The following is a 24,452-nucleotide window of genomic DNA, read 5'->3' as shown; positions in this document are numbered from 1 at the left end:
GAGAGACAAGCTGAAATCTCCAACGCTGAACGTCTGCTCAGGATACAGACAGTCTGTCGCAAGTACAACCTAGGACTGTACAGGGACACATCAGCTCATGCTTATAATTAGGATTATACATTACAGTTATGTATGAATACGTCATATCGTTCTACTTGATAAGAGTCCTACATATTACAGAGAGAAGCTGAAATCTCCAACGCTGAACGCCTGCTCAGGATACAGGACCGTCTGTCGCAAGTACAACCTAGGACTGTACAGGGACACATCAGCTCATGCTTATATATTAGGATTATACATTACAGTTATGTATTGAATACGTTATCTCGTTCTACTTGATAAGAGTCTACATATTACAGAGACAAGCTGAAATCTCCAACGCTGAACGCCTGCTCAGGATACAGACCGGTCTGTCGCAAGTACAACCTAGGACTGTACAGGGACAACATCAGCTCATGCTTATATATTAGGATTATACATTACAGTTATGTATTGAATACGTTATCTCGTTCTACTTGATAAGAGTCTACATATTACAGAGAGAAGCTGAAATCTCCAACGCTGAAACGTCCTGCTCAGATACAGACAGTCTGTCGCAAGTACAACCTAGGACTGTACAGGGACACATCAGCTCATGCTTATATATTAGGATTATACATTAAGTTATGTATTGAATACGTCATATCGTTCTACTTGATAAGAGTCCTACATATTACAGAGAGAAGCTGAAATCTCCAACGCTGAACGCCTGCTCAGGATACAGACCGTCTGTCGCAAGTACAACCTAGGACTGTACAGGGACACATCAGCTCATGCTTATATATTAGGATTATACATTAAGTTATGTATTGAATACGTCATCTCGTTCTACTTGATAAGAGTCTACATATTACAGAGAGAAGCTGAAATCTCCAACGCTGAACGTCTGCACAGGATACAGACAGTCTGTCGCAAGTACAACCTAGGACTGTACAGGGACACATCAGCTCATGCTTATATATTAGGATTATACATTAAGTTATGTATTGAATACGTCATATCGTTCTACTTGATAAGAGTCTACATATTACAGAGAGAAGCTGAAATCTCCAACGCTGAACGTCCTGCTCAGGATACAGACAGTCTGTCGCAAGTACAAACCTAGGACTGTACAGGGACACATCAGCTCATGCTTATATATTAGGATTATACATTAAGTTATGTATTGAATACGTCATATCGTTCTACTTGATAAGAGTCTACATATTACAGAGAGAAGCTGAAATCTCCAACGCTGAACGCCTGCTCAGGATACAGACCGTCTGTCGCAAGTACAACCTAGGACTGTACAGGGACACATCAGCTCATGCTTATATATTAGGATTATACATTACAGTTATGTATTGAATACGTCATATCGTTCTACTTGGTAAAGAGTCTACATATTACAGAGAGAAGCTGAAATCTCCAACGCTGAACGCTGCTCAGGATACAGACCGTCTGTCGCAAGTACAACCTAGGACTGTACAGGGACACATCAGCTCATGCTTATATATTAGGATTATACAATTAACAGTTATGTATTGAATACGTCATATCGTTCTACTTGGTAAGAGTCTACATGTTTGCAGAGACAAGCTGAAATCTCCAACGCTGAACGTCTGCTCAGGATACAGACCGTCTGTCGCAAGTACAACCTAGGACTGTACAGGGACACGTCATCAGCTCATGCTTATATATTAGGATTATACATTACAGTTATGTATTGAATACGTCATATCGTTCTACTTGATAAGAGTCTACATGTTACAGAGACAAGCTGAAATCTCCAACGCTGAACGTCTGCTCAGGATACAGACCGTCTGTCGCAAGTACAACCTAGGACTGTACAGGGACACATCAGCTCATGCTTATATTTTAGGATTATACATTAAGTTATGTATTGAATACGTCATATCGTTCTACTACTTGATAAGAGTCTACATATTACAGAGACAAGCTGAAATTTCCAACGCTGAACGCCCCTGCTCAGGATACAGACCGTCTGTCGCAAGTACAACCTAGGACTGTACAGGGACACATCAGCTCATGCTTATATATTAGGATTATACATTAAGTTATGTATTGAATACGTCATATCGTTTCTACTTGATAAGAGTCTACATATTACAGAGACAAGCTGAAATTTCCAACGCTGAACGCCTGCTCAGGATACAGACCGTTCTGTCGCAAGTACAACCTAGGACTGTACAGGGACACATCAGCTCATGCTTATATATTAGGATTAATACATTAAGTTATGTATTGAATACGTCATATCGTTCTACTTGATAAGAGTCTACATATTACAGAGACAAGCTGAAATTTCCAACGCTGAACGCCTGCTCAGGATACAGACCGTCTGTCGCAAGTACAACCTAGGACTGTACAGGGACACATCAGCTCATGCTTATATATTAGGATTTATACATTAAGTTATGTATTGAATACGTCATATCGTTCTACTTGATAAGTAGTCTACATATTACAGAGACAAGCTGAAATTTTCCAACGCTGAACGCCTGCCTCAGGATACAGACCGTCTGTCGCAAGTACAACCTAGGACTGTACAGGGACACATCAGCTCATGCTTATATATTAGGATTATACATTACAGTTATGTATTGAATACGTTATCTCGTTCTACTTGATAAGATCTACATGTTGCAGAGACAAGCTGAAATCTCCAACGCTGAACGTCTGCTCAGGATACAGACAGTCTGTCGCAAGTACAACCTAGGACTGTACAGGGACACATCAGCTCATGCTTATATATTAGGATTATACATTACAGTTATGTATTGAATACATCATCGTTCTACTTGATAAGAGTCTACATGTTACAGAGACAAGCTGAAATCTCCAACGCTGAACGTCTGCTCAGGATACAGAACAGTCTGTCGCAAGTACAACCTAGGACTGTACAGGGACACATCAGCTCATGCTTATATATTAGGATTATACATTAAGTTATGTATTGAATACGTCATATCGTTCTACTTGATAAGAGTCTACATATTACAGAGACAAGCTGAAATTTTCCAACGCTGAAACGCCTGCTCAGGATACAGACCGTCCTGTCGCAAGTACAAACCTAGGACTGTACAGGGACACATCAGCTCATGCTTATATATTAGGATTATACATTAAGTTATGTATTGAATACGTCATATCGTTCTACTTGATAAGAGTCTACATATTACAGAGACAAGCTGAAATTTCCAACGCTGAACGCCTGCTCAGGATACAGACCGTCTGTCGCAAGTACAACCTAGGACTGTACAGGGACACATCAGCTCATGCTTAATATATTAGGATTATACATTAAAGTTATGTATTGAATACGTCATATCGTTCTACTTGATAAGAGTCTACATATTACAGAGACAAGCTGAAATTTCCAACGCTGAACGCCTGCTCAGGATACAGACCGTCTGTCGCAAGTACAACCTAGGACTGTACAGGGACACATCAGCTCATGCTTATATATTAGGATTATACATTAAGTTATGTATTGAATACGTCATATCGTTTCTACTTGATAAGAGTCTACATATTACAGAGACAAGCTGAAATCTCCAACGCTGAACGCCCTGCTCAGGATACAGACCGTCTGTCGCAAGTACAACCTAGGACTGTACAGGGACACATCAGCTCATACTTATATTAGGATTATACATTAAGTTATGTATTGAATACGTCATATCGTTCTACTTGATAAGAGTCTACATATTACAGAGACAAGCTGAAATTTCCAACGCTGAACGCCTGCTCAGGATACAGACCGTCTGTCGCAAGTACAACCTAGGACTGTACAGGGACACGTCAGCTCATGCTTATATATTAGGATTATACATTAAGTTATGTATTGAATACGTCATATCGTTCTACTTGATAAGAGTCTACATATTACAGAGACAAGCTGAAATTTCCAACGCTGAACGCCTGCTCAGGATACAGACCGTCTGTCGCAAGTACAACCTAGGACTGTACAGGGACACGTCAGCTCCTCCTGCCTTCAAGCATCCTCCAACACCGCAGTACGGAGTATTCTACATTGACTTGTGAGTGTTCTCATTGTATGGCAAGAGCAAGAGTTTTTTTTTTTCCATTTCAACAGTATACTGCCTTTGAGAGAAACAAGGTACACACCATTGACTAACTTACTTTTAACGGTATTATCTACCGACCTATATTACTTTTTTAAAGACTGTTTGGAGTTTATGTTTCATTTTAAAATGTGCGTTAACAGATTTTTTTTAAATATAATCATTTTGATGTCATTCAGTCAGTCTAGCTGTTTGCTTTTCAAGCTCGGGCACCTCCGTAAAACGATCCAGTCTGTTATTAATGGTAAATCAGCGTCAAATGTATTATAGATGGTACATCAAAATCAAATGTATTATAGATGATACATCAGCATCCAATGCATTATACATGGTACACCATCTTCCAATGTACTGTAGATGGTACATCAGCATCCGATGTACAATAGAGACTGGTTGCAACCAAACAGGGAATTGCTAGCTGCCTTGTCCTTCTAAAGTAGGTACAATTTAATATTACTAAAATTTGCTGAGATAGTTATTCAAAACAGTTTTAAAGGCCTTGTTGCTCTGGACGAGGTCGACATCACTGAGGTTGATTCAGACTGTTTCTTGGGTGTTCATTTGGATACTGGATTTTCTTGCCATCGCCATGTTGATTCCCTTTGGTCTAAACTCAACTCTGCATAGTGTTTTCCTTGAGGTGTTTTTCCAATCTCCTGAATTGCAGTGCACTAAAAATGGTATACCATGGCTAATTTTCCTCTGTAATCTACGGCATAATGTCATGTGTACATTAACATTTGAAGCTTCATCTTCTTTGTTACAAAGAGTCTTCAAATTGCAGAAAAAAAGGCTTTTCGTCTATTGTGTTCGCCTGGGGAGCCGGAAGAGCTGTGGGGAGGTGTTTCTCCGAGAACATATCCTAACCCTTCGCTCCATTTTCACCTCTTCTGTGTCAGTTTGCACTTTTAAACCTACCCACAATCATATATTGTGTACCTGATGAGACAATGAGTATGTCACTTCATCTGTCTGTGTCAAAACGATGTAGAAATTCTTTAGATCTCTTCAGACGAACGTGACTCTAGATTCCAGGTATGAGACAGCGTCAGATACCAGACAATAAAAGGAAGGTGAACTGGAACTAAATTCAACATTCAAATTGAATCATTTCTTCCTAACATAACTACACTAATAATATAAACATATTTTTAGATTGCGTTTAGCATTTAGTTGCTTTATGTATATACACGTACTTACTATTCTGGAATACATGTAAATGTCCATGAAAAATAAACTATTTTGATTTTTTTAATTCGATACATGTAAAATATCGCCAGGTTTAAATCCATCACATGTTTATTATTAATAGTTTAATTCATTTAATCCGCCTCTTGATTCCTTTACTGACAGTTTTGCCATTTCAACAGCATACTGCCTTTGAGAGAAACAAGGTACACCATGGTTATCTTAATTTTGAACGGTATTATCTACCTATATTACTTTTTAGAGGCTATTTGGAAGTTATTTTTCATTTTAAAATGTGCGCTAACACAATTTTCGTTTGAATGTAATCATTTTGATGTCCTTTACGACTAAATGACATCAAAATAATGACTGACGTCCAGCTGTTCAGAGCTTTTTAAGCTCGGGTACTTCCCTAAAGAGATCCAATCTGTTAATAATGGTACATCAGCATCCAGTGTATTATATATAGTACACCAACATCCAATGTATTATAGACGGTACATCAGCATACAATGTATTGTATATGGTACACCAGCATCCAATGTATTGTATACGGTACATCAGCATCCAGTGTATTGTATACGGTACATCAGCATCCAATGTATTGTAGATAGTACACCAACATCCAATGTATTGTAGATGGTACATCAGCATCCAATGTATTGTAGATGGTACATCAGCATCCAATGTACGACAAAGACTGGTTGCAACCAAACAGCAAATTGCTAGCTGACTTATCTTTCTCAAGAAGTGAAAATTACACTTAGTTATTTCCTTAGATAAAAATATTTTATTCTAAACCTTTTTTTGTCTTATTTTGTTATTTTAACTATGGATGTAACGTTTGTATATACATATTACCTGTTTATATATCCACTGGCACAAATGAACCTATAAACACTATGCTAAAATAGATATGTTTAATAATAGATATGCAAAATAGATGTGCTTTTAATGGTTTTTAGAGTGTAAGATATTTTTGAAGGATCCACAAGATAGCCTTGTGTCCTGTGTACAAAGCAGCGAGCTCCAGCTGGCTGTACAATTTGTGCTTGCTGGGAGGATATGAGGAGACTCAACTGGCAGAAGTGAACAGAACCCAACAGCTGAGTGTCCTGGCCCGCAAAGTCTTCCCTGAGCTGGAATACCCTCAGGCGGAAGAGGTGAGATGCCTTAAAGTGTTATGTATTAAATGTAACAGGTAATAGTTTGTGATTTTACTTCATCCTTGATGGCGAATAACTCTAACTATACGCAACGTTTACCTTCAAGAGAAATGGATCAAAACTGCGCAAAGGTAGGGTGATGTAAGTTTGAATGAGGCTCTGGAAAGTAGCTGATAAAATGTTCTATCCTTAGAAGGATTTAAAGCTGATTTAAAGTTTCCTTCACTTCAGTCCTAAATTAACCATCCCAAAGAGGTTTCCCTCTCTTCCCTATAAGTTAGTTGTGTTGGCAGTGCATATTCTGTTCTTGTCTAGTTTAAAACAGGAAAACATTCTCATTAGCCTGAATAATATTGTAAAGTCTGATGAGTATGGCTAGCGAGTAGGGTCCATCATCATCTGACATCCAGTTTAAACCCTCTACGAGGGTTTGTGTAGCAGATTATACAGTAATGATCAAAACACCAATGCTAGATTATTCAGTCATCTAAAAGTATCTACAGGAATAGATTAAAAACAGTATTTCTGAGCCTTTGAACGTGATTGATTCTGATCCCAGATACTTGCTAAATTTTGTCGCATTTTCGGCTCTGGTGATGAGATCTGGTAGATAGATGAGCATAAGGTAACAGTAAAATTTGCTTCAGGAAACCAGAGCTGTGGGAACTTTTCGGAGTCAGCTAAGTAGTCTGCCCGTCCAAGCCTAGATTTTAGAGGTTAAGTGGTAGAGACGAAATTTAACACCTAGCTTTGCCTTTTGTAATAAACAAATGCTATGTAGTTATCACGAAAATTTTCCTCTTGCAAATTGTGTGATTGTTGAAATTAGTAGCTATGGTTATTACACATTCAGTAAAACACCATTCGAAATTCTACAACAGTTATAGCGTAACCTATAAAAACAACTAAAGTATTAGCAAAACGTTCACTGGGGAAAACGAAGTGAATTCACAAGAAACATACATCTATAAATCATAAAAGTAACAATGTTATTATACCTACAAATTTCAAATCAGTGACAATGGATTAGACTCATCCCCGGCCCGGACGTCATTCGAAGGACATGAAATTCTTCGCTAAGAAAGAAAGTTTTAACGCAGTAACACTCTAAATCTCAGTGATCGGCCTGAACGTCATTCGATGAACATGAAATTCTTTGCCAAGAAAGAAAATGTTAACGCAGTAACACTCTAAATGTCAATGATCGGCCTGAACGTCATTCGAAGAACCAGAAATTTTCCGTCATAAAGAAAATTGTAACTGCAGTAACATCAAATCTCGAATGCGTTTTATACCATTGATGAGTTCATGACAAATCGCTGGGATCAATAAAGCTATTTTGTTAACTGCTGAATCGAATGAAATTACGGTGTTGACGATTGATTTTTTTTTAAATTAATGTAACATTGATCGAAATTGACGTTTTAAACTTAATTGAAATATAAAATGAATCCCAAATGAATGGTAGGTTTCATGTGAAATCTACCTGTGATAGTTAAGTGAATTAAGAAGTCTGTGTTGTAAGTATCAGTTTATCTCCTATTAGTCTTTTATTATCCTACTATTGTTTCTTTTCCTGTTTTTATTTCTTCCATTGTTTTATGCTTTTGGTGTAAATTAAAGTCATGAACAATCTGGTCCAGGTCATTATATTGTTTATTATATATATTGTGTGTATATTATATATATTGTTATTATATATGTCATAGATTTGGCACTGAAAAAACTTCAATCGCGTTTAAACTGTCGAAGAACTCTTTGGCTGTAGTTTGTCATTAATTTGACTCTTAACGTCTAAAACCGAATATTTCTTTAGCAGGAATGTCATAAAATACATCCATGACGTAATAACATGATTCAGAGTATTTATTCTATTGTCTGCTACCAGATTATATAAGAAGGTATTCTCAACTAGCGAACATCACACAGTTAGTTCGTGCAATGCTCGCTAGGTGTCAGCACTTCCTTGCAGTTCTTATGCAAATTCATAATTTCACCATTCTTAACACGTTGACTGCCATAGAACGCTCGCTGTCTCATATGAATAGTTATTAACACAGAGTAATAAGGTATATACTTTATTACTCTGTGGTTATTAACACTCAATATAGACCAGCAGTACAGGTGTTGATAAAGAAATTACCTGTGTTTCACAGCAAGAATGTGTTGACAAAACGAACAAAGAAAACACATAGCTCAGTAAATTGTACAACAATGTTCTATATTTTAATTATTTTGTCATCCCATAAAATGAAAATAGAACTATAAATGTCCTGAATCCAGTAGCGTAGCCAGAAATTTCGTTCGGGGGGGGGTCCGAAACCGGGGGATCCGGGGGACGTTTTGTGTGTTATTTGCCAATGAATTCACTGGTAAAAGGTAAATACCAAAAATATGGGCTTTAGTAACTACGCCTTATAGAAAGTGGAAAGATGAAATAGGAAAATTCAACTCTCACAGCAACTCTAGTACCACAAATTTTCTTGTATAGCTACAGAAACTTTACGAAGTTCGATTCTGGCCGAGTATAAGGCATCAAAGTGATGTTGGATACACTGGATAAGAAAGAAAAAGAACAAAACAGAGTTTCACTCAAGCGTATAATTGACACAACTATATTCAGTGGAAAAAGTGAAATACCCCTTCGGGGACATTGGGCCACTGACGGTCGAAAACCCTTTGGAAAAGGAGGGCAATTTTCGAGCGTTGCTCTGGTACAGATCAAACTAACGGTCGGAAATGCACCGGAAAAACTCTACTGATTAGAAGTTCGACTACTTTGGATTTCACTGAGTGAGGTATTTATGAATGAGTTATAATGACGATTTTTTTGTATCATTACACTGTAGACGAGTATATAATTATCGGAAAAAAATATAAAAAAATCACTTTCGATCGGAAATAAAATACACCTGAAAAACTCTAATGATTAGAACTTCAACTACTTCGGAATTCAGTTATTGAGGTAAACGTGGTATTTTTGATTGAGTGAGGACGACGATTTTTTTGTTACCATTAAACTGCACTCGACTACCTATATAAGTATCGACAAAAAATCACTTCCGGTCGGTAAATACCGAAGAAAAGCTCTCTACAGATTCAAGTTTTGACGATTTTGGATTTCACTGGTTGAGTGGTTGAGGTAAAAGTGGTACTTATAATTTTGTTAGGACATTGACTTTAGGTATTAATTCAACGCCGACTAATAAATATATAATTATAGAGAAAAAAAACAATAATCACTTCCGATCGGAATATACTTTTTTAAGGAAAATGAAATAATTTCCCTACCAGTCAGTGAAATGTCCAATAGTCGGAACTTCTTATCAGTAGAGCTTTTCAAGTGTATTTTTCCGACGAAAGTGATTTTTTATATTTTTTTCGGACAATTATATACACGTCTACAGTTTAATGACGCTAAAATCAACGTCGTGAGGCTTAATTCTAAGCAGCCATCTTTACGTCCTCAAAGACCAGCAGATTTGATAAATCAGGGGAACGAGCAGGCCACTCTACTGCACCTAATTTAAACTGTCCAAGTCCAATTCGGGTCGCTAGGATGGCCTCTGGGCGCTCCTCCTGGTCTGTGGGCAGTATCTGAGCAGTTGAGCTCAATGACTTGCCTGTCAACTGGAACAATTTGCTCCTGCAGCAGTCTAGCAGCTGGTCGGTGTGCCACTGAGGGCCACTGCTTCATTGAAGAGCCGGGTGAGGGCGGTCAGCTGTGCAGCTATTTCGGCCAAAACGGCTTGTAGGCTGCGCTGGGCGGCTGCTTCTGCTGCTGCATCAGCTGCTGGCGCCTCCATTTGTTGCGGCGGAGTGGCTGGTGTAGGTGGCCACTCTATTTTCTGCCTGGGAGTCGCCCTGGGCCTCTGTGTGACCGGAAGGGTCAGCCACAGATGCCGGCGGGCGAGGAAGTCGGTTGGCAGGGTTCCGGGGTTTCCTCCGGCGCTTCTTCGTCCTCAGCTTCATTCTCCGATACGGAGTCCGCTGGTGACTCGTCCCGCGCTGGTCGCTTGGGCGGCTGGGCCGTTAGTCGCCTCACCGCTGGTTTGGTTGGCCGGTACTTGCGGCCTAACTGGACAGCTGCCGCTCTGGCCTCCTTGTAGGCTGGACACCCACGATAGTTGGCGTTGTGATCGCCGCCACAGTTGCAGCAGTGACCCTTCTCCGTCGAGACTTTGGGGCAGTTCATCTTCAGATGGTTTTCCCCGCAGCGGACGCATTTTCTCGGCCTCCCGCAGTTGCCGGAGCCGTGGCCAAAACCTTGGCATCGGTAGCACTGCGGCGGGCCGACCGGCTTCTTGTAGACAGTGACTGAGACCCTGACATGGAGCAGGCTTGTCACGTTGTAGATTTGGCTAGCCCGCTTGGTGTCAGGGTTCTCTCGCTCACTGTCCCTGGTCAGCGTGATCACCCAGCTCCTGGTAGGTCCCCTGGCTGTCCGAAGTCGTGCAACCTCGTTGACGGCGAAGCCCTCGTCAGTTAAGACAACGAAGAGCTCCACATCATCGGTGTCGGGCAGTCCGCTGGTCACAACCTTAAGCGATCTTTCACGCCCACGGTTGTGAGTGTAGAAGGGCAGCTTCTTGAAACATAGGTACCGCTGAACTGCCCTGAAGTCCTCCACGGTGGTCAAATTCAAGCGATAGTGAGCACGGCGGAATGTTGTCGTCAGGCCGTCCCGCGCCAACTTCTTGGCGTGGGTAGGCCAGTCCGGAACACTGTCCAGGAACAGCAAGGATATCCAGGGCGTAGAAACCGAAGCCGTAGGTTGGTCAGATGTCACAGTAGCAGAGGTGACGTTGTGGCCTTTAAAAAGCCCCTTTGCTGGAGCTGCGACCTTCTTAGGCGCCGAGCTGGCAGGTGGAGAGCTAGGCCTCTTAGCTTTCTGCCCGGCGCTTCCAAAGGAACGCTGTCCCATCTTCTTGAAGATGTCACTCATGTTGTTCCAGGAATTGTTGACACAACGAGCGCTGGAGGTCGAATGTTCGCGCCGTGTTACAATTTAGGTTACTTTGCGACGTCACGTGACCGCGCTCTATAGCGATACCGTGATTACACTACACTATCCGAAAGGCCGAGCCCAAAAGTATCGTTTGATTTAAACGAAAGGACAGTTATATTTTTAACAACGGTCACTTTAATCAATTAAATTAATCAATTTAATGTTTGTAGACAAGAGTAAATGATAACTCTCCTTTTTTCTCCTGCTCCATGCTTTATTTTTTAATATGTCTTAAAATTTCGGGGGGGGGGTCCGGACTCCCTGGACCCCCCCCCTTCGCTACGCCACTGCCTGAATCCAATTATTAAAATAATGGTATTTTATCTGAAATAATTTGTAACAGAGTGACAAGTAATATTGTAGTTAAAATTGTATATTTGATCTAAAAAACCTTATCGAACTTATATTCAAACGAACGCCTCAGACCACGTAAAGGGAATTCGCTTACACTTACTTATTATTTTTACAGTAATTTCCTTAGATCTTCTAAAAAAAGCATGTGATTTATAAACTATTACTTTAAATTATCTGCAAATAAAATTATGTTAATAAACACATCTAACAGTAATGTACAATTTGCAGTAAAATTCGGACTTCATGGGAGATCTCGCTGACAAATTGTTGCAAGCATTTTTTTTAAACAAGTAAATTACAACGTTTACAATGACAACGCTTGGACTGGAGTCCAAGTAGCTTCCGGGTTTGATTGAACCCATTTCTTTCCCTTCTTTTTTTTCTTTCAGTTCATTATTTTTGTATGCATTAAATACCTCCCACATGACGAAGAGGATAGATTCCAATCCTCGAAACGTTGTGTTAATGATGTTTGTTTTCAATCACCACTTAGGTTTCAATAGTTAGTTTTCAATCTATTGAATATACCTAAGTCTAACAACTAGGTGTTCATATTAGAACACATATCTGAAATCAACAATGTGAAATCCATAAAACAAGGATAATCAAAAATAACTGATATTGTACTATTTATCTTATATTAGTTGGCATTTAAATACGAAATGTTTATCCTTGTAAAAATTTATAGTTCCACCAGACTACTTGAGGCTCAGCGCTAGTTTCGTACTACCACGTCATCTGACATACAGCTGGTTATTGATTATTAATGTAATTTTAAAGACATTCACTGCCTTCTAGAGGACATTTTTTGTACTTCGATGAATATTTTCCAATCTAATGTGTGTTGGAGCCTGGTAGACGCATTGGTAATGACATCAAATATGAACTGAATAACTATTGAGAATCTACCAAAAACCCGTGCTGACGCCTGTAAACATTGGAAATATAGACAGTAGCGTAGCCAGAAATTTCGTTCGGGGGGGGTCCGAAACCGGGGGACGTTTTGTGTGTTATTTGCCAATGAATTCACTGGTAAAAGGTAAATACCAAAAATATGGAGCTTTAGTAACTACGCCTTATAGAAAGTGGAAAGATGTAATAGGCGAATTAAACTCTCACAGCAACTCTAGTACCACAAATTGTCTTGTATAGCTACAGAAACTTTACGAAGTTTGTTTCTGGCCGAGTAGAAGGCACCAAAGTGATGTTGGATTCACTGGATAAGAAAGAAAAAGAACAAAACAGAGCTTCACTCAAGCGTATAATTGACACAACTATATTCTGTGGAGAAAATGAAATACCCCTTCAGGGACATTGGGCCACTGACGGCCGAAAACCCTTTAGAAAAGGAGGGCAATTTTCGAGCGTTGCTCTGGTACAGATCAAACTAACGGTCGGAAAATGCACCGGAAAACTGTACTAATTAGAAGTTCGGCTACTTTGGATTTCACTGATTGAGGTGTTTTGAATGAGTTATAATGGCGATTTTTTGTATCATTACACTGTAGACGAGTATACAATTATCGGAAAAAAAATCACTTTCTGTCGGAAATAAAATACACATAAAAAACTCTTATGATTAGAACTTCCGAAGTTCGAAGTAGTTGAAGTTCTAATCAGTAGAGTTTTAAAGTGTATTTTCCGACCGAAAGTGATTTTTTATATTTTTTTCGATAATTATTTACACGTTTACAGTTTAATGACGCCTAAACTCAACGTCGTAACTTTATTCTAAGCAGTCATTTTACGTCCCCAAGACAAATTTGAACGAAGTGGTCGCTAATTTAAACTGCTCGCCGTGTTACGGTTCAGGTTACTTTGCGACGTCACGTGACTGCGCCCTACAGACATACCGTGATTACACTACACTATCCGAAAGGCCGAGCCCAAAAGTATCTTTTGATACTTTATGATTTAACGAAAGGACAATTATATTTAACAACGGTCACTTCAATCAATTAAATCAATCAATTTAATGTTTGTGGACAAGAGTAATGATAACTCTCCTTTTTCCTCCTGCTCCATGCTTTATTTTTTAATATGTCTTAAAATTTCGGGGGGGGGGTCCGGACCCCCTGGACCCCCCCTTCGCTACGCCACTGAATATAGACCCTAAACAGTTTAAAAGTTGGAAGTAAATAAAAAGGTAACTCTACGGACATCAATCAATGGTAACTTGTTATGTGTAAGTATCGTTATTTACATTCAGTAGTACCAATAATATTTATTCAAGAAAACACATTTTGTACACCGTTAACCTCCAAATAACACTGAAGGTAAAATGTATTAAGCTGGTAAGTTGAGTTAAACACGAAATCGTAAATCCAAATGAAGGAGTCTCAGCTGTCTATGGGCTCGAAGCTATGAAATGTGTAAAACGTGTGAAACAATTTACTAGCAGTCAACAATTTGCTTTGCATAGCAAACTTTATTTATGAAATCTAAAATTTTGACATTCATCCCACATTCCTGTTACAACATTTAAAACATTCACACCCCATTCATTCTCTACCAATTACACCCACTTCGGAGTATGTTTCTTGATTGCGTGGTCTCCCAGTTGAATGCCAGAAACTCATCAAGCGTTTGAGACCAGGGATAGTTTGAAACTAGATTTTAACACCTTGGTCGTTGAGGCATTTTTAATGAACCTGCCTGTGAAGGCCAATATTCATAAACCACAGTTCTGTGCATTCCCGAACGGTAGTTATCTCTGCCTCTTGTCTCACATTCATGCATGTCTCGTCCTCTGGTTAAGGCACATTTAGATAACCAAAGCAACACGAATTCATTATAAAGTAAGATGAACATTGACTGTAATGATCGTATGTAAATGGCTACTCATAGGTAGTGAGAGATTTATAGCAGATGTGTTCTTTGCAGGCACTTCAAGCATTGACTGTAATGATCGTATGCAAATGGTTAGTTATAGGTAGTGAGGGATTTTACAGCAGGTCTGTTCTTTGCAGGCACTTCAAGCATTGACTGTAATGATTGTATGTAAATGGTTACTTACAGGTGGCAAGATATTTATAGCAGATTCTGTACTTTGCAGGCACTTCAAGCATTGACTGTAATGATTGTATATAAATGGTTACTTATAGGTAGCAAGATATTTATAGCAGATTCTGTTCTTTGCAGGCACTTCAAGCATTGACTGTAATGATCGTATGTAGATGGTTACTCATAGGTAGTGAGGGATTTATAGCAGATCTGTTCTTTGCAGGCACTTCAAGCATTGACTGTAATGATTGTATGTAAATGGTTACTTATAGGTAACAAGGGATTTATATCAGGTTCTGTTCTTTGCAGGCACTTCAAGCATTGACTGTAATGATTGTATGTAAATGGTTACTTATAGGTAGCAAGGTATTTATAGCAGATCTGTTCTTTGCAGGCACTTCAAAGCAGTCTGAAGCTGTTGGTGGTTCGCCACCCGTTGGAGCGGTTGCTGTCGGCGTACAGGGATAAGCTGGAGAACACAAATGTCGGTCGGGAGCACGGTACAGAACACTTCTACAGGAAGTTCGGTGCGCGTATTGTTGCCAAGTACAGGAGAGGCGGAAACTCGACACACTCCAGGGAGTTACTTCCGCCAGACTCCTACTATTGGGCGAGTGACCAGCCGCTCCCTGCCGGCATTGAACCCACCTTTCGTGAATTTGTCAGGTTGGTACTACTGGTATAAAGTACTGTCAGATGCTCTACTGTTCCAATAGTTCGGTAATTATGAAAAGTCATAAAATTTAATAATAAATAAGGAATTATCGCTAATTCTGGTTAATTCATAGACGAAAAATACAGTCTATATGAGACGACAAAAAATTTTTTTGGAAGTTTTAAAGGCTTTACATAATTAAGAATAGTGTGGGAAAGTTGCTACACCAATCAATGCCATTTAAAAATAAGGTCACTATATTCACAAAATAATGATGGAGTTTTGAGGTGTAAAACGAAACAATTAAACAAGTCACAAAATACCTAAGTCCATATTATCAAATGTGTTATGTGTTTGTGTATTTTTAGTACCTACGTTGTCAGTCAATTTCAGTAAAAATGCCATTATGATGGCATCACACACGTCAAATCGATAGCCAATGTCAGCTGTCATATTTATCAGCTGATTCTGTTTTTTTTTACGTCTATAAAATCTCTTGTCCTCTCTAGGCAGAAAATAAGATCTTTAGTTGATTATTTAAAGCCTAAAAGGGTATTAATTTACAGGGTATTATTTTATATCTGTGAACCCAATGGATCACAGATATAAAAACTTCTCCTGTCTATCTACCCTAATAAATGTAATTAATTAGTATTTAAACTGGATATTTAAGTGAAGTTAAACTTATCAAACAAATTATGTAAAGGGATTTGATGAAACTTACGGATCTCTCTACTCTTCGTTTATGGAAGACCTGTACCTAAACCGGTTCTATCTTTCTTTGCTCAGATACCTTATAGACCTGGACTTGCTGAGTTATGCTGATGACCATTGGATACCTGTCTACCTCTTCTGTACACCTTGTCTTCTCAGATACGACATCATAGCCAAGGTGAGCTGAGTATAAAACATGCACATTTATTTCTTTATAACTTAGTTTTTACATCGTGCCAGCCAACTGTAAAAATTGTGGGATACGCGATATACGTGGGAAAGGAAAGTAATAATAGGATGTGTAGCCACAATGAACTCATGGTTGATTTCTCCGATCTCCGAACATATGGATGTGGTGGTCGATATGATACCAACAGCATCTGCGGCTCTGGTTATTATCTTATTCCACCTATTGCGATTTATATGGCTATCTTGAAGAACCCTTGTCACAGTTCCCTCAGGTAGCTAAGAAGCCAGGCTCAAATTCATAAAAAAATTTGTTATTGTAAATGGTAAAGTTGAATAAAACATTTACTAAAATTGGAATTTGAAATTCTTGCTAAACACAGTTAAATTCTAACTCCGCGCGTGGTGATTGGTCGGTTTAGTTCGTTTGTTTGGTCGCACTGTTATGACAGGTTAGAGGTTATAATTTGTTATTTTAAATGTTTGACTAGCAATACGCGCTGTTTCTTCTTCTCAATCGACTGAATTACGATTGATTGCAGAGTGATTTAAACTAATAATTTACTTAACACTATCAACATTTGTCAATAGTATGACATAACCTATAAACTCAGTTTCTCAACTTTTGTGTCAATCTAACAATTAATCAATCAATCATAGTTTACGATAATGAAATATCAGTGTACAATTATTTACCTTTATTGTTGTAGTTGTTGTAAATGACGAATCTAAGCACTCCACATTTTCACGAATAAACATAGTTATCTGCTTTATCCCGTGCGGCGGACCCACAGTTATCTGCTTTATCCCGTGCGGATCCCGTGCGGCGGACCCACTGGACGGGCATCGTAACGTTACCGGGCGTTACACTTTTTCATGAGTGACTCCGAGCCGCAACCTAATTTAAGACGTTGTCACGTCAAAACTCCTTGTTCTGAGATAATATTTTGCGCTATGCGAACGTTGAGTTTAGCCCCAGTTCACCTTCCTCTTACGTGCAACATCTGAAATCTGATGTCACAGATTTGACTCCTGAAATCTGGAATTGCGTTCGTCTGAAGGGATCCAAAAATAATCAACGGCAAAGAACAAAGAAGCTCCAAACTAACTCTTTTCAGATTTCAGATGATGCATTGAAGAGGAAGGTGAACTGAAGCTAATCTTAACATTCGCGTTGAATAAACCATTTCCACAATAGTTGCATATTGTGCGCTAAATTAGCGCGGTTTCATTTTCCTCAATGGCGTAGATTTGAGACAAAGCCTTCCATTAAATTTGACAAATGTACAAAATAGAAAGTGATATTTAGGGTGCTATTGATTCATTGTTGCAGTTGATAATTTACAAAAATACAAGGCATTTTTATTGCTTTTAACAATTCTAGAATTGTATTGCCATTGTCAAAATTACACGTAATAGTCTATATTACAATAGTAAAAATTTAGACATAACTTTGCCATATTTAGTGCTCAGAAAAATTGTTATTTTCATATTAATAAATTAAAACTATATAACAGTAAAAATATACCTAAAAATTCATTAACAGTTATAACATCGTATGTCATAAAAACAATAAATAATATAATAGTGAAAACAATACAGATTTGAATAAAACTATAATTACGATTAACATATGAGAAACTTCAATTTTAAAATATGGTTTGGTTTATAAACGCCGTGACCGGTGAAAATGCAGAAAATATATCTGAAATTCCTTCATGGGGGTAACTTAAATAGGCAGTTTTCTATGAAATTATCATAAAAAAATAGATGCCGTTCAGTATTGAAAACCCATATACCTAAAATAATATATCCAGCTTCACCAAGAGCCAGGAAAAGATTTTGGGGGTCCATACAACTGATATTTTTCTGTAGTGGACAGAGTAAGGCCCAATTTTGTTCTTTAAAAGTTCTTGACTTTTTTTTTAGAGAACGATCTTTCAGCACTATATGTCAGTAATACTGAATTATTTAACTACTAACAATATATATATATATATATATATATATATATATATATATATATATATCTATATATATAAAAATGAATGTTTGTATGTTTGTCCTTTATGGAATCGTGAACTATTGGACCGATCATGATGAAAATTTGTACGTATATGTATTTTTCCACGGAGAAGGTTTATAAGCTATGCCCATCCCTTTCCCGATTCAGGATTCCGCCCCACTGGTTACAGAAATACCCATAAGAAATGCATTGCAGCAAACATATGTTAACGTCTTTTCAAATTTTTAATCAGCTGTTCTTTGTAAACATATATTACACTTATAGTTTTAAAGCATAGAGTAAGCTTAAGAGAAACGACAAATTTTGTTTAAACTGTTTTTGCAATCACTGTTAAACATAGACTTTACTATCCAGATAATACAATTCAAATTTGACGTAAAAATTCACCTTTAACTGCAATATTTATTTAATATAAACCATGCTCATGCTTGATCAGAAGAGTAATGCAGATATCATAATTACTATCTTACGTTGGCTACAAATATAAAGAATGTTATAAAATCAACCTTAGTTGTTTTTTTTGACAGAAGTATGGTTCTCAAAACTCCGTGTGTACATATTCTCTCGATCGAGACAACAAAGCAAGCTCAATCGTGGCATCGGAGATATAACTAATTTAATCTAAAATTTATTATAGTAAAAAAAAAATTTACTAAGTAATATAAGGACTTCGGTTCTTAAGATTTGCGTGCGAAGCCGTGGGTAACAGCTAGATAGAGGCAGGAATATGGTACATACCTTCATAATACGCCCAAGAGGCTCACGATGGAACGACTATCAATTATCTCAGCAATGTTTAGAATGTGATAGAAAAAGAATAAGTGAATATAGTGTACTGTTTTCAACGGGAAATTGCGTGCGAAGCCGCGGGCAACTTTTGCAAAAAATTATTGAAATGCGCAGCAAAGCGCGCCGGGCCCGCTAGTATATATATATATATATATATATATATATATATATATATAAGAATATTTGTGTGTTTGTCCTTTATGGAATCGTAAACTATTTGACCGATCATTACAAAAATTTTAATGTATATGTATTTTTCCACGAAGAAGGTTTCTACGCTATGTCTATTGATGTAACTCGCCCCCAGGTGGCGTTGCCAAAGATAATAATTTTCAAAGCGCCTGCACATTATAAACTGCAATTACGAGACAGTTACGAATATTTAATAGCCAAACACTATTTGAAGGCGCTAAGTTATGATGTATATTTGTCTTGAAAATAAATTTCTGGTTGAACTTAAAGCTTGAGTGTTAGACCACTTTATAATAAAACACATGTACGTGTACAATGGCTATAAACATATACAGATTTTCTTTATCGTGGCAACAAAGCAAACTCTATATCGGCATTGGAAATATAATTTACTTGGGCCAGAAGTGCACATACACGGGTAACGCTTACGAAAAGCGCGCGCAGCCGCGGGAAACAGCTAGTTGTTTACTAAAAAGTAATTAAAAATTTGGGTGGGGAGGGTCCGGACCCACTTAGATCCCTCGCTGGCTACGTCCCTGAGCTTCACCATCATTATAGAACTAAGCAGTGAGAGAGAACTATTCCATATTAATTTTGGGTGCATTGGGCGAACATTCCATTATTTACTTGTAATTTGTGGTACTTTGTAGGTGGAGACACTGCAGAGAGATCAGTTGTACACCTTAAGAGCGGCAAACATAGATCGGCTAATCAAACCTAGGTGGCAGCACCGTACCGTGCCAGCCGGCACCACCACCAGCGACCTGGCACGTCGCTACTTCTCCCAGCTGACAACTGCTGACGTGCAGAAACTCTATCAGAAATACCAACTGGACTTCGAACTCTTCGGGTATAAGATGGACGAATACTTGAAGTACACCTCCGACTTCAAGGAAACCTTGTGATATTGATTGAGTTGTGAAATTATACAGTTGTATTTACAATGTTTTAAAAAGAAATGTTTATGTAGTGTAAATTTATTTAATTGGTAGTAAAGAAATACAAATTGATGATGAGTTTTATTGATTTCTATACTTTTATGTATATCAATACCGTCGACATGGTTCCTTCAAATATATAGCATTTATAACACATGTGGCGGGACCCAACCCAGGCCCCCTGAGAGCTCGGGCCACTGTAAAATTATCCGAAAAAACCGGTCTGACTACGGGCCTACCAGAAAAACATTGTTGTGAAAACACCAAATCATTCAGCGAAGCTGCTACAGACATAACAGGGTGTTGCTGGTAACATGGTATCCCGGTAACAGGTTACCACTGAATAACCCTGTTACTAACACCAATACATTATATGCCTCCCATCTGTAACTTTTGCGGCATTAACGTTACTGTAAAAAGTACGTATTAACACCTTGTACCGAATGGACGAAACACATTTAGTCCAATCTCTTAGGTCATATTAATAAATACTTAATAACGCAGCTATAGTGGGAAGGGTTGATTCAATGTGAATGTTGAGTTTAGCTCCAGTTCACCTTTCTCTGAAATCTGCAGCATCTGTACATGCAGCATCTGAAATCTGATACTGCTGCAGAATTGATTCCTGAAATCCTAAGTCATGTTCATCTGTAGGGATCCAAAAACAGTCCTCAACAAAAACAGAAGACTTTGTTGCTCCACCGTGCTTTGGAATCGTCATTGTGTGCACTCAATTGTGCATCTGATGAGACAATGATAAAACCTCTTCACCTAGGTTGCACTATTTTTTGTGGTCTGGATGTCTCTGATGTTGAAACGATGCAGGAGGATTTCGTTTTGAGCTTCTTCATTCTTTGTCGCCAATTATTTTTGAATCCCTTCAGACGAACATTAATGTATTAGATCCGTATTAATCTGTCAAATAAGAAACATCGTCATAGGTAAACTACTTTACTATTTACAAATTTACTTTATAATAAATTGAAAATAGAAGTCTCGCCTGAAAGGGCTACTGGCCCTCAAAAAAGAAGGCCAGAAAAGAAAAGTTATCTTGCTGTGTTTTATTATAGTCTTTTGTGGTGTATTGTTCATGGTGCAATGTATAAGCTTCTTGTACTAAGAGAACAGATAAAAAAAGGCATCACAATTTTCATAGTACTGGAACATGTAAGAAGAATGAAAAAGAATTGCGTTTCCTGTAAATGCGATTTTATATCTGCTAAAGAAATTAATTAAAAGAAAGTGGTTTGTACAACTATTAAGTGAACAATACTGACAATATTTCTACAATTGCAGGTCAATGGTCCTGAATGATGTCTGAATCATTCATAATTTAGATTAATCTAAAAGAATAGAAGACTGAACAAACATTCACTAATGAGATAACAATCCTCACTTATACGCAAATATAAATTCATAGATGTTGTCACTGATCTAGTGGAAAACACCCAAGGTATTGAATAAATGTTTGGATCAAAATTTGGTGGTGCTCTGCATTGTTTTTATATTTACAAATGCTGTGTGATATTTATACAATATGAAGAAATCAACCAAAAATTGCACAGTTAGAGTTCAAAAAGGAGTAGTAACTGTGTAGTGCTCGAGGCTCGTGTTGGAGGAGACAGTTTTATTTCCCAGTCAATTCCTGCTTTTCAAGAAATTCAGCATGGTTAACTGAAGCACTCTGTTATCCTATATAAAGGGTATAAGAAAATATTATGTAGTTGATCTTAAAACATCTGATAAATACCACGTTGAGCTCTATGTGCATATTTTTTTCATTTACCACAACAAAAAAAAAAACATTAGTATAATTAATAAGTTGGGTTTCCATGACTACAGAAGACAATTTTTAACTACATTTTATTTTCATAAACGTTTTACAACCCTCTTATCTAATAAATAAGTATTTCTTATTCCTCTACAATTATTTTGTAACTCTTATAAACCAATTGCTATTGAAGGACTACCCCTTAATAATGTGATACTGGCTTGATTTTTTTTATAATTGGTAAAAATAATGGATGAAATATTAACAATTTTTGCACAAGAGAAAATGGCTACTAAAGGCATTCATATTTCTTGATGGACAATTATTTTAATCTTACTTATTCTGACAGTTAATGTTTTATTACTCTTTATTAAATTTCAGTAGTTACTAAATGGAAAAAAAGTTTTTTAATACTGAAGTTTAAAATAAAAATTATGGCTAAGCTGTCATACTTGTAGCGGCTTATATTTTAAATCATACTAAAATTAAAAAATCTAGTTTATTTACAAGATTTTTTTATCTTGCTTGATATTTTATCTTACAAGATTATGTATCCCATAAAACTACTTATAGTAAAAACTATACCAAATTTTTGAAAAAAAAAAAAAAAAAAAAACTAGTTGGAAATGTAAAAAAAGTATTACGAAACAATAATTATAGTTTAATACCATTAGTGTGTTATAAATACATATTTGAATATTAATTTAATTTTGCAAAATTAAATAAATATTTTCAATGGTATTAAATGAAAATATTTCCAATGCTCCAGGAATCTTCAATAATTACAGTAATAATATATTTTATTATTTACTCATAGCTGAAACTTTTGTAAAATTGGTTTTTTGGAATAAAACTCCAACGTGAAAAATTAAAACTCTTGGAAACAATTACAGCAGTAATCTTTTTTGTAGGTTACAGAGGAACAATGAATGAGTAGTATAATGACCAAGGCCAGGTCAAATAGTTTTAGTTCCTGTTAAACCAGTCCTCCCAGGTGTCCAAGTGAAAGCAATATTCTTCTTTTTGTATCCTCTTTAAATCTTGTTGAGGTAGGTTTGGACCCAGTTTGGTATTAGAGCTAGTCTGGCAGTTAGACATCAACAATATTTCATGTTCATAGTAGAATTTTAATATATTTTTTACTACAATCATATGTGCTTTTGTATTTCTGGAATTAACATTCCCTCATTTTTGGAATTTTATAAGCCCTGATTATTAGAACATAATGATGTTTTGTAAATAAAATTAAAAGATCCTAAAAGCCGTTGTAATAATTTCGATTAAAATGTAACAGTTTAAAAACAATCAGGTAAAACATAACCGTATCTCCAGGTTAATTCTTTATAGAAAATTAAAATATTTTATTTTTATTTTGTTCAGTAATACTGTTTAAGCCATACAGTAATAAACCACCATAGCTTTTTCAAGTTTTTTTGGTAAACTCTGACTATATATTAATTATTGTAGTTTCTAATTATAATAATTGTTCTCAGTTTATGATTTGTATTGTTTTATTTGAAGAGGTTCAATATTGTTCCCTTTGACTGCGGTGGATGGACGTTACTACTACGACTATCGTAAAGTAGGTACGTATCTCTTGTCACAGTAACTAATAACACTACTACTTGTGTTGTGTCATTTTGTTAGTAGTGATTGTTACTAATAACAAGTTCAACAAGAATTACATTCTGTGATCAACATAATCAAAAGACTAGAACAAGTCACAGAATACTCCAGCAATCTTTGTTGACAATAAATTAGGTTCTAAAAAGTTCAGGGATAAGGATGGTTCTAAGATAAAAATGAGGCATCTCATTTCACCTCTTAGAATAGGTAATCTTGAAGAAGTTCTCAATTATTGTGAAGATTGCGATTTTTTAAATGATAATTTAGATGTAAATGTAAACTGTTTAATGTTCTTAAATATTTTAATATCATATTTTTATATATATTGTCCACTTCTTAATGCTGAAAGTAAAGCCAAGAAAAATCTGAAACTGATATGGTACACTCCTGAAATTGAACGTATAAGATACGTTGACTCTCTGTGATAAATTTAAAAATAATTTAGGTATAAATGATAAAATTAGGGTTAAGATCTTTAAGAAGTTGTACAAAAGAGCTATCTCTAAAGCAAAACAAATATGCAAATGATTCAATTATCATAAACTCCAAAAATAAATGTAACATGGAATGGCAGATTATCAGAAAGAAAGCAGGATTTTATTTCCAGAAGTAAAGGCAGTATGATATCAATAACTCCTGATGTTTTAGGCAATAATTTTGTAAATGTTCCTGTTAATCTAGGCTTGAACTTTGATACTGCTTTTACTGT

General features: G+C 37.0%; 1 protein-coding gene across 1 annotated transcript in view; it reads left to right on the top strand.

Moving 5' to 3' along the window:
* Nucleotides 1-20,418, top strand: part of LOC124358100 — a 28,630-nt gene extending 8,212 nt beyond the window's left edge. Inside the window, exons 6-23 of the mRNA XM_046810394.1 lie at nucleotides 181-240; nucleotides 360-419; nucleotides 540-599; nucleotides 719-969; nucleotides 1,073-1,148; nucleotides 1,252-1,325; nucleotides 1,431-1,488; nucleotides 1,611-1,658; nucleotides 1,792-1,865; nucleotides 1,972-2,032; nucleotides 2,152-2,211; nucleotides 2,865-2,924; nucleotides 3,581-3,640; nucleotides 3,757-4,082; nucleotides 6,301-6,478; nucleotides 15,241-15,512; nucleotides 16,291-16,393; nucleotides 20,059-20,418. Of these exons, the coding sequence (XP_046666350.1) occupies nucleotides 181-240; nucleotides 360-419; nucleotides 540-599; nucleotides 719-969; nucleotides 1,073-1,148; nucleotides 1,252-1,325; nucleotides 1,431-1,488; nucleotides 1,611-1,658; nucleotides 1,792-1,865; nucleotides 1,972-2,032; nucleotides 2,152-2,211; nucleotides 2,865-2,924; nucleotides 3,581-3,640; nucleotides 3,757-4,082; nucleotides 6,301-6,478; nucleotides 15,241-15,512; nucleotides 16,291-16,393; nucleotides 20,059-20,313 (2,136 nt within the window). The 3' untranslated portion in view covers nucleotides 20,314-20,418. The remainder of the gene's footprint in view (nucleotides 1-180; nucleotides 241-359; nucleotides 420-539; nucleotides 600-718; nucleotides 970-1,072; nucleotides 1,149-1,251; nucleotides 1,326-1,430; nucleotides 1,489-1,610; nucleotides 1,659-1,791; nucleotides 1,866-1,971; nucleotides 2,033-2,151; nucleotides 2,212-2,864; nucleotides 2,925-3,580; nucleotides 3,641-3,756; nucleotides 4,083-6,300; nucleotides 6,479-15,240; nucleotides 15,513-16,290; nucleotides 16,394-20,058) is intronic.
* The last annotated feature ends 4,034 nt before the right edge of the window (nucleotides 20,419-24,452 follow it).

Source organism: Homalodisca vitripennis, chromosome 3, assembly GCF_021130785.1.
Source record: "Homalodisca vitripennis isolate AUS2020 chromosome 3, UT_GWSS_2.1, whole genome shotgun sequence".
Lineage (NCBI taxonomy): Eukaryota > Metazoa > Arthropoda > Insecta > Hemiptera > Cicadellidae > Homalodisca > Homalodisca vitripennis.
The sequence above is the reverse complement of the archived record's forward strand: the minus strand, read 5'-3'. Positions and strand labels throughout refer to the sequence as shown.